This window comes from Sorghum bicolor, chromosome 3, assembly GCF_000003195.3.
Source record: "Sorghum bicolor cultivar BTx623 chromosome 3, Sorghum_bicolor_NCBIv3, whole genome shotgun sequence".
NCBI lineage: Eukaryota > Viridiplantae > Streptophyta > Magnoliopsida > Poales > Poaceae > Sorghum > Sorghum bicolor.
The window spans coordinates 65,146,002-65,156,364 of record NC_012872.2 but is presented as its reverse complement, the minus strand read 5'-3'; the positions used below and the strand labels follow the sequence as shown (position 1 = coordinate 65,156,364).

General features: G+C 47.9%; 3 protein-coding genes across 4 annotated transcripts; 2 read left to right on the top strand and 1 right to left on the bottom strand.

Moving 5' to 3' along the window:
• On the top strand, positions 1,621–5,899 carry LOC8055244 (disease resistance RPP13-like protein 4). 2 transcript variants are annotated; one of them, XM_021457099.1, is made up of 3 exons: positions 2,178–3,250; positions 3,351–3,438; positions 3,626–5,899. In XM_021457099.1, the coding sequence occupies exon 3, from the start codon at positions 3,644–3,646 to the stop codon at positions 5,510–5,512; it is 1,869 nt and encodes a 622-aa protein (XP_021312774.1). In that variant the 5' UTR covers positions 2,178–3,250; positions 3,351–3,438; positions 3,626–3,643; the 3' UTR covers positions 5,513–5,899. The 2 variants fall into 2 exon arrangements, with proteins under 2 accessions (XP_002458636.1, XP_021312774.1); XM_002458591.2 differs by lacking the exons at positions 2,178–3,250; positions 3,351–3,438 and adding an exon at positions 1,621–1,792.
• On the bottom strand, positions 6,028–7,660 carry LOC8082394 (probable disease resistance protein At5g45440). Its single transcript, XM_002456437.2, has one exon. It carries the CDS (start codon positions 7,559–7,561, stop codon positions 6,323–6,325), a length of 1,239 nt encoding a protein of 412 aa, XP_002456482.1. The 5' UTR covers positions 7,562–7,660; the 3' UTR covers positions 6,028–6,322.
• Positions 7,739–10,218, top strand: LOC8082393. The gene is made up of 2 exons (XM_002458590.2): positions 7,739–8,245; positions 8,385–10,218. The coding sequence occupies exons 1-2, from the start codon at positions 7,865–7,867 to the stop codon at positions 10,080–10,082; spliced, it is 2,079 nt and encodes a 692-aa protein (XP_002458635.1). The 5' UTR covers positions 7,739–7,864; the 3' UTR covers positions 10,083–10,218.

The following is a 10,363-nucleotide window of genomic DNA, read 5'->3' as shown; positions in this document are numbered from 1 at the left end:
TGTGCCCCAGCGAGAAATTTTAAGATTTAACCCTGGATTCGCAAGTCTCTCAACATTTAACATTCAATTCATAAGTCATATTTAACCTTGCACTTGCAATTTTTTTTAGTTTGAGAAATTATGAAGGATTTTCATCATGCCTTATTTCCAATATCTCTTCTCAATCTAGAGGGCATACGAAAAGACCAAAATACTCCTACCTCCTTATCCTCTTCCTACAACTGAACACACAATCATTCATGTTTCTCCTTCGTGCAAGTTGTCATGATAGGAGGCTGCCCATGGCCCCCTCTGCTGCCCAGGTCCCGAGTGCCTACCACCCTTATCTGGCTCGACGACTGAGATCTATAGCAACCGCCATCGCCACAGCATCTAGCTTGGAGCGAGCAGTTGAAAAGACGTGTCTCTTCACTGTGGCGTAATTCTTCACATGTTGATTACCAATTCAATCACAAGACCGTCATTTGGACACGAGCAATTTCTTGGAGTATCACAAGCTATTGAGTAAAATTTGACCAAATATGTTAGATTTGTGTAAAATTTAAACTTTGAGAGCATGAGAACCGTTGGAGCGGGCCAGCCACGAAGATGTCAGTGAGAAAAGTCTTGGCCACTTGATAAGAGAGGAGGACAGTATCGGCATTTTTTATGTCCTAAATAGTGTAAAGAGATATTAAAAATAAAAGAAATGAGTGAAATCCTTTATAATCTTTAAAAGGATTCGCAGGTGCATTTTTTTTTTACAAAAGAGCTTCACGAGCGTCCTTTACGGCCATACCACCACAGCGACCGCTCCAAACTAAATTCGCTATTACATGACTCCAAATATTGAATTTTTCTATAATAAGTCTCTTAACATTTGCTTATCTCAAATAAGACTCCAAACAATTACAATCAGCTCTAATGATATTTTGTTTCTTTTTAATCTCTTTTGTTATCTAAAAATACATGTATTTTATATAACAAAAGAGATTAAAAAAGAAACATAATATTATTAGAGTTGATTGTAATTATTTGAAGTTTTATTTAGAAGAAACAAATATTTAAAGTGCTATTACGAAGAAATCCAACGTTTGGAGTTAGGCCGTGTTTAGATGCACCCAAAAATCTAAAACTTTATAAGATTCTTCATCATATCGAATTTTGCGGTACATGAGTTTAAATGCACTCAAAAGATAACAAATTGCACAGTTTGCCTGTAAATCACGAGACGACTCTTTTAAATCTGGGTACTCCATAATTAGACAATGTTTATCAAATAAAAACGAAAGTACTACGATATCAAAATCCAAAAAGTTTTTTATCTAAACAAAGCCTTAGAGCATCTCCAAGAGACTAGCTAAAATTATATTCTAAATTACAAGATTTAGCCATTGTGTAAAATAAAAAACTCACTCAAAGCATAGAGTTCCACAACAGCCTTTGTATAGGATAGCTAGTGAGGACGACATGCTATATATGACAAGCGAAAGTTTAGGAATAGCAAACTTGCTATTTTAGCAAACCAGATAGCACATCTGTTGGAGTTTAACTTTTGCTTTAAAAATGTAAAAATAGCCTAGACAATATTGATAGCATATCTGTTGGAGTTGCTGTTAGCCAATTTGTCAGCTCAACTACCCCGAGCCCACCGAGCCTTTCTCGTATCTCCATCACCAACGAGCTGTCGAAGAGCACCTTCAGGGAGCCTTGGTCTTGCGGGTGCGAGGCCCAGCGCGAAGAGGGGTCGCTCCGCGCCTGTGATGCTCGGTTGGCCCTCGCGTCTGCGCCAACCCTCCTGTGAAGTCCTTTGGTGAGTTCGGTCTTTCCTGCTCTCGGTCTCTAGGGTCGCTCCGGATTCCTTTCTTTATCCGACGAGACTAGAGAAATTCCCGTTTCATGATAGTGAGCAGGAGCGTCGTATTTTCTTGCAGAAAAATCCGGATTACTATGGTATAGCCTCAGCCACTCTTCGAGTAATCCAAACTTTGGAGTTTACAGAGATATATTGTTAGGTGTATGTATTAGTATCTTGATTTTTGTATTTTATGGCCTTATGGTGGTACTTTGGTAGACTTGCTGTTGTGAATTTTGCCTCTACAGATTGGTCAATTTTCAAATTAAACTGTAAATAAATATTTTACTGTGCTGTTTTTTTTTTTTTTTTGGGGGGGGGGGGGAGCTAGTGGATTTGTCTCCGCAATTGTGCGGCCAGATCCAAAATACAATGTACTCACTATCTAACTCTAATATGCACAATTAATTTGAAATATAGCCATATTTGTGCAATGCAATTGTGATACAGTTTCTGAATCTAGTTACCAAAATAAGCATTCTAATTCTAGGATGACACATACTCACGTAGTTTGATGGTCGATGTTGTCAAGAATTCTAAATCCAAATTTATACTGAATGATTGAACTACATTGGTCAATTTAGTTCCAGAACCAGAACTGCCCATGCATTCTTTTCTGTAATTATCGTAGGAATTTCTAGGCCCACGTGGTGAACTCTGAACTTATACTTTCTCACAACCTGAGACGAAATTTTGCGAAATTTGCATTCCATTTTATTAGAGTGCACAACACTGGCACCTGTGCAAAACACCAGGGCTTCTGCTTCGTGTCTTTATGGAAAACCCAGGCTCTGCTGTTTTTGTGCATAACAGATCACTTTCTCATGGGTAGACAAACTAACAGTAATCAAGATAAACTCGTTTGTAAGAACAACATATTCATAAAACGACCCAACCTGTACTCTGATTTTAACAGTCACATTCCTATGGTTTCTTCACTGTGACAACTGCCCGCTCTGCGGTTGGCTTGCTCTTACAACACCTGGTGCTCACATATGGCATGTATTGTGTACGTGGGTAGACAACTGCTGAATTTGCATGTTTGTATGCTCCCTGAGACTTTGGTTGCCTCATTAATAGTTGGATGGCATAATGCAAATATGTGAAGCTTCCAGTTGGTGCTTAGCCAGGGAACTCTCTGTATTAGTTGGAACTGCAATTTGGGAATAATCAGTTACTTCTCCACCCGGCCATGTGGTCTGCCTGGTTGGGCTTATATGGTGCAGCTTGCACATGTAATCTCTATCTCCTTATTAATATATGCTGGTCAGAATCCGGATCTTTAAAGAAAAAACAGCTGCCAATAAATTATTTTTATCTAGTATTCTAGTGCGACTCCTTCAAGTGATAATAGATTTGGTGCAGAATGGATCACTGCTAAGTTAATGTCTGCACTCTGGTCTATAAACTTCCACTGTAAGTAACTAGGCCCATTGGATTCAATAGACACTGGCATCTCTTATGTTATTTGCTAAAATAACACAATAATACACTTTTTTTTTACCACAAATAGCAGGAGCTCTGCCTATTAATTAAGGGAAAGAAATTTATGTACAAAATGGGTTTGAGCCCAAACACAACAGCAACAGCACAAAGAGCGAGTGGTAAGTCAAAGGGGCGAACCACGGGACACAAAAGGCCATAGAAGTTTGTTTCAAGTGTATAGGATAACAGGTTGCAGAAACAAAAGGAAGCAGCTATATTCAGAACATGCATTGCAAAAAGGAAATTTTCTACATATGTTGTTGAACCCAACACATCAATTTTTCATTTTCATTGTCTTCCTTGCAGGTGACTGCTAAAACCACCATGTCGCAGGAGCGGACATTGGATGAAGTTGTTTCTCCATTTCTAATGCAACTGGAAAGGGCAAGAGTTGTTCCTTTGGGTCCAGATGAGGATAGTTCACATTCAGATATTGTACTTCTGTTTGAAAATATCAAAAAAGAAGCCTGCGAAGTCAAAGATATACTCCTGCGAGTGTCTAAATGGGAAAATGAGATAATAAATGACTTTGGAGGAATAGCTCGACATTTGGATGAAATCATAGAAGAAGGCAACCAGCTCAATTCAATACGTTCCACACTCCAACTTGTAAACACTGAGATGTCCAAGTTAAAAGATCGTATGCAACTTCCTCTCCATGTTCCCATGATCAAGCCAATAGCTCCCACAACCTTGCCATCATATGTACCCTCCAAATGGGTTCATGCAAAAGTTTCAGAGCAGTGGAAAAGGCTAGAGGTTGAGAGGAAAATCCTTGAGAGCTCAACCATGTCTAACTTGCAGGTTAGCTATGATAATCTTGATCTGCAGCTGAAGTTGTGCTTGTTATGCTTCTCTGTCTTCCCAGAAAATTCCATCGTCAGCAAGAGGGCCATGATCCATTGGTGGATTGGCGAGGGGTTAGTAGAAGCCACAAGAAGTCAGACAGCCGAAGATGTTGGACAGGCATGCTTTGAGAAGCTGATTGCTCTAGAGATGATTGAACCGGTGTATCAGAAATGCAGGTATGGGGTCAACCAATGCAAGTTACACCCTTGGATTCGGCGTATGTTAATTAAAGTTGCAAAGCAAGCACGGTTTTTTGAATTTGATTCAGATGGCAATGCAACATGGGACTCTTCAGCTACTCACCGTGCCTGTCTAATTGAAGAGCACCAACAGAAAATTGATGTGGCGTCACTCAGAAACCTTCTAACAATATTTAATGTGAATGAGCAATACCTACAATTTGAGAAGGGTTGGTTCTCGGATTTGCGGAAAATTGCAGTTCTCCAACTAGGAAGGTGGCACAACTTACGTCGACACCATATTGAGGTTGACAGTACTGAATTTTTAGAAGGACTGCAGTTATCCAATCAATTGAAATATCTTTGTCTGAGAGGCATCTCTAGAATCATTGAACTTCCTGCTTCCATTGGTGGACTCTCAAATCTCAGAATCTTGGACCTTCATGCCTGTCACAACCTTGAGATACTGAGTGCTAGCATCACGTCTCTTCAGATGCTCACCCACCTTGATGTGTCAGAGTGTTACTTGCTGGAAGGCATGCCAAGGGGTATTGGCTTGCTTACTGAACTCCAAGTGCTGAAAGGGTTTGTCATTGGTGGTTCAACTGGCAACTACAATTGTCGGGTAGCAGAGTTGGCTAGGCTGGACAAATTGAAGAAGCTGACCATATATATTGGAAGCAAAGTTACAGTGACAGAAGATGAACTGAATGAACTTGAGAACATCAAAGGCCTTTGCGTGCTGAAAATTACATGGGCTGTATCACTTTCAAATAAAGAACGAGTCCATCAAACTTCTGATTCTACACCATTGCTAACTTCACTCTCCCTACCTCTAAATCTCGAAAAGCTAGACCTGTGCTGCTTCCCTGGAGAGAAGATACCAGATTGGTTTAGTCCGAGTAAGCTGTTGAGACTGAAGAGACTCTATTTCACTGGAGGAATGCTAAGAACTTTTGGCAACAAAAACATGTCAGAGGTGTGGAGCGTTGAGGTTTTGCGCCTGAAATTCTTGAATGATTTATCAGTACAATGGACCCAGGTGCATGACATATTTCCAAAACTGACCTTTCTGGAGGTATTCAGATGTAGGAAGCTAGAATCCTTCCCTTGTGATAAGGATGGGGTGTGGATGAACCATGATACGAAGGATATCAGAAAGTAGAAGGCAGGAATGAATCAATTGAGCTTCCACTGTTACTTTTGCTGTGTAACTAGCTTTGTCTCAACACGTGGACGACAACTGGATCCCGAATGTACACCATAGATGATGTACATCACGACTGTCATCAGTCGACCTTGACTCCGTGCCTCATAGTCATATCGAAATTGGAGTTATTTTGAGAGCTGTCACTTGGTGGTGCAATGTTCAACATGTTTTCATCATGGGAGGTTATGCTTGCCTGTAGCTTTGCTGTTCCACGTCATGTATCTTGTCTGTGGTTGTTTTTCCTTGTGTTGTGTTGCTTTGTTGGTGTTTCTGTCTCGCCCCTGCTATGTACCTCTGGGACTTGCTCCAATAATGTAACCTTCCATTCCTGGCTTGCTGGTATATGTGGAAATATATTCAGGTGGGGAGCCGTTGACTCGTAAAAAAAAATCCATTAAAAAGAATGCAGCCCAAGCAATAATCAGGGCAATGTTACAGGACTGAAATTTGAGCAAGTCTTACTCTGTGTTTGTGCATACAACCCCTTTTTCTGCTATGTTTATGCTATGACAGTACAAAGCATTCTTCCCACATTCCAAATGGGCGAGGAATTTCATATGAATCAGTTCAATTTCATAGGAAAAATACAGGAACACGGAATTTTGTCCGCATTCCAGACAGGTGAGGATTCTTGAAGTCACTATTCACTACTCCCTCCGTTGCAAATTATAAGTCGCCAACGGAGGGAGTATTACCGGATAAGCTACAAATGGATCTACCACATGTCACATGTATGTGTTGCCTGTTTCGGACTTCCGCCGTTAACTAGCTAGCAGTGATGATATGGTCACTCTTGCCGAGTTCCTGGCTAGTAGATGTCGATGCAGGAGGCGAAACGCTGCTGGTTGCGAAGATGTCTCCCATAGTTTTTGCTGCCGATGGAAGCCCGCCACAGGTCTCAAGGATCTCCTGTTTCATATTGTTAACAGTGGCAAGATCGACCGTCTTTTTCTCCTGGGACTGGGACTGGGAAAGAGCATCCGTGAAAATTGCCCAGCAGCTCTCACTGTCGGCCAATGGCCGCACACGGTACAAGCAGCTCTTCCCCACCATCGCCTCTGCCGCCTGCTCCAGCCGGCTGGTGACGACCACCAGGCCACCTCTCTCTTTGGGCAGTGCGAACGCGAGGCGTTCCGACCAGTCGTCGGTTCTCCGCGGGGCGTTCTGGCGGCCAACAACGTCAGCGTACCAGCTGTCGATGTGCCACACGTCGTCGAACACTATGAGGTACCTCTTCCCCTTGAGCTGTTCGTGGACGGCGATCACCAGCTCCGCCAGGCTATCGCTGCCGTCTATGGACAGGATGGCATCCTCCTCGTGTCCAAGCGCCATGAGCATGCCCTGCAAAACCTCCTTGCGCCTGTCTGCTCCAGCAGAGGCGGTGCGCGACATGCACATCCATATCCTGGGGAAGAAGCGGCCTTTAGCGCGCGGGCTGCTGAACAGGAGCTGCGCGAGCGCGGTCTTCCCGATGCCGCCCATGCCGACGATGCCAACGCCGTTAAGCCTCCCCGCGCCGCACTCCCCGAACGCCATGGACTCCAGCTCCGCGAGCTGCTGGTCGAACCCGTGGATCCTGCTCCGTTCGAGCCAAGACGTCGTCCAGCGGTCCAACCCGGCGGCGGCGTCCTCCTCCTCCTGCGACGCCGCAGCATTGCCACCGGAGTCGTGCTCGACGCACTCGAGGACTCTGCGCCTGACCGCGGTCACCCTCTTCTTGGTCTTGGGGAAGCACCAAGCGTCGGACTGGGCAAAGCACCACCGCAACCGCTGCTGATTAGGTCGGTTGGCGAGCCTACGGCACTCGGCGAGCAAGTCGTTGAGTTCGTAGAGGCACTCCCGGAGCTCATCGGCGTTGGCGGCAGAAACGGCCGCCTTCTGCAGCTCGGCCCTCATGCCGTGGAATTGGGCGCGGAAAGGGAGCTCCGCCTCTGCGTCCGCTGCCTCCTCGGTGAAGCTGTCCACGAACTTCTTCACAAGAAACTGGACGACTTCCACGGCCATCGACGACGTCGGCCTTTCTCTTCAGCTTCTTGAGTGAGGCTTGTAGAGAGACTAGAGAGGAGACGATTATTCAGCCGTTTCTTCGGACAAGCGCCGAGAATAGCGACTTGAGGCCGTAGCAGCTCAATCCAGTGGGCGCAAAACGCGTAGCCAGTAAAACGGAGACTGACTCAGGACAAGCCATGGCCACATCGGCGGTCGCCGGTTAGTCACCGCTCACTCGTGTTGACCCCAGAGACGACTTGCTCGGGGGGAAAAAAACAGGCAAAGGACGGAGGCAGACACAGCAATCAAGAATCAACAATGGATGCGAACTGGACATACTTGTTGGCAACATGGAACGAGTGGGAGATCCGCATGCTTGTGCTCACCAGCCTCGCCCTCCAGGTGTTCCTCCTCTTCTCCGCCGGCATCCGCAAGCGTAACGTCTCCGCCGTGCTGAGCCTGCTTCTATGGCTGGCCTACCTGCTCGCGGACTCCATCGCCATCTACGCGCTCGGGTACCTCTCCCAGACGCGCGTGTCCAAGGGCGACGACCCACAGTCCTTCGAGCGCACCCACCGCATCCAGGCCTTCTGGGCACCGTTCCTCCTCCTCCACCTCGGCGGCCAGGACACCATCACCGCCTTCTCCACCGAAGACAACGAGCTCTGGAAGCGCCACCTGCTCAGCCTCCTCACCCAGGTACGCGACGGGCCATGCCGCATGCGTGCTTGTGCTCCCAAAATATTTGTGCCCTGCGCCTGCCGGCCCTGCCCCTGGCCGGAAGGCTCAAGCTAACGAGGTTTCCGTCTCTTGGAACGTACGCCTAAATGCCTAATAGGTTGCCCTCGCCGTGTATGTCTTCACCAAGTCGCACCCTGGCACCAACGTCCTAGCCCCCGCCGCGTTCATGTTCTTGAGTGGTATCGTCAAGTACGCCGAGAGGACATGGGCGCTCAAGTGCGCGAGCATGGACAATCTGCGCAGCAGCATGGTCACGACGCCGGATCCGGGCCCCAACTACGCCAAGTTCATGGAGGAGTACCGGTTCACGCGCGAGGCAGGGCTCGACGCGGAGATCGTCATCGAGCAGGAGCGGCGCGCGGAGGCTGCCGCCGCCGTGACCGTGGCCGTCGCAGAGGAGAGCGTGCCCTACACGACGGTGATCACCGAAGCGAGCCACTTCTTTGTCATCTTCAAGCGACTCTTCGTCAACCTCATCCTCAGCTTCCAGGAGCGCACCCGGAGCCAGGGCACGTTCCTGCGGCTCACGCCAGAGCAGGCGTACAAGATCATCGAGATCGAGCTGTCGCTCATGTACGACACGCTTCACTCCAAAGCGGCGGTGATACACACCTGGTACGGCCGCGTGTTCCGGTGTCTGACGCTCCTCTCGACGTCGACGGCCTGCATCCTCTTCAACTTGCTTGGCAAGGGTACACACAAATCATACAGCCGCATCGATGTCTGCATCACTAACATCTTGTTTGGAGGAGCGCTTTGCTTGGAGGTGTATGCCATTGGGATGATGCTTATATCCTACTGGACATATGCCGCTCTGCAAGACTGCAACTGCCGGTCACTGGGCAGCCTGATATTCCGGAGCATTCGGTATTTCCGGCCTGAAAGCCGGGCGAAGTGGTCCAATTTGATGGCCCAGCACAATCTCATCAGCTTCTGCCTCCTGGACAAACCAACCATGCTCACCAAGGTTTTGAGCGTCCTCGGGCTCAAAGCACACTGTGACAGCTGGCTGTACATCCGGCACATCGACGTGTCATTGGAGCTCAAGGTCTTGGTCTTCAGGGAGCTCAAGGATAAGACGGTGGGCATCGTGGACGCCGAGAGGTACCGCAAGTTCAGCAACCACAGGGGCCAGTGGGCTCTGCAGTGCAAGGGCTACTACAAGGAGCTCGGCTGGAGCGTCGAGGTGGAGTTCGACGAGAGCATCCTCCTCTGGCACATAGCCACAGACCTCTGCTTCCACTCAGAGTCAGAGGATGGCGGCGGCGACCACGCCGCCAAGACGATCTCTCATTACGTCGATATCAGCCGGGCGATATCCAACTACATGCTATTCCTGCTCGTCGCGCGCCCCTTCATGCTGACCGCCGGCATCGGGCAGATCCGGTTCGGCGACACCTGCGCGGAGGCCAAGAACTTCTTCGATCGGGCAGAGATGGCGCGCCCAGACGCGAGGGCCGCGGCGAGGATGGTGCTCGACGTGAACGCCGAGATCGCGCCGAGGGACGTCAAGGGCGACCGGAGCAAGTCCGTGCTGTTCGACGCGTGCCGGCTGGCCAAGTCGCTGCTGGAGCTGCAGCCGCACAAGCGGTGGCGCGTCATCCGCGTGGTGTGGGTGGAGATGCTCTGCTACGCCGCGAACAAGTGCCGGAGCAACTTCCACGCCAAGCAGCTCAGCGCCGGCGGCGAGCTGCTCACGGTCGTTTGGTTCCTGATGGCGCACTTTGGGGTGGGCGAGCAGTATAGGATTGAGGCGGGGCATGCAAGAGCTAAACTAATTGTAGAGAAGAACTGAGATTGCAAAATGTTGGGTTCGTGAGTGGTGTTGAAATTTATGCAATTACTGTACGCGCATATATTGGAAAAGGTCTTGCAATTTGTAAAAGTGAAATTTTCACTGAGAAGGCAATGCACCAGAAATGGTAGCACTAGTTCAGAGGCGGTATGACTGGTGAAATCCACAAGGCAATACACCCAAATCGAGTCAACGATCCAAATCCAGGCTAAATGCAATGCAGTTATCCATTGGATGCCAACTCCCAACGACTAACTCGAATCGGAAAGACATGAACCACA

Bases quoted from the DNA above. Each gene is read 5' to 3' on its own strand.
- LOC8055244 (XM_002458591.2), top strand. From the start codon at position 3,644: ATGTCGCAGGAGCGGACATTGGATGAAGTTGTTTCTCCATTTCTAATG.
- LOC8082394 (XM_002456437.2), bottom strand. From the start codon at position 7,561: ATGGCCGTGGAAGTCGTCCAGTTTCTTGTGAAGAAGTTCGTGGACAGC.
- LOC8082393 (XM_002458590.2), top strand. From the start codon at position 7,865: ATGGATGCGAACTGGACATACTTGTTGGCAACATGGAACGAGTGGGAG. The intron at 8,246-8,384 runs GTACGCGACGGG...AATGCCTAATAG, and splicing joins TGCTCAGCCTCCTCACCCAG to GTTGCCCTCGCCGTGTATGT.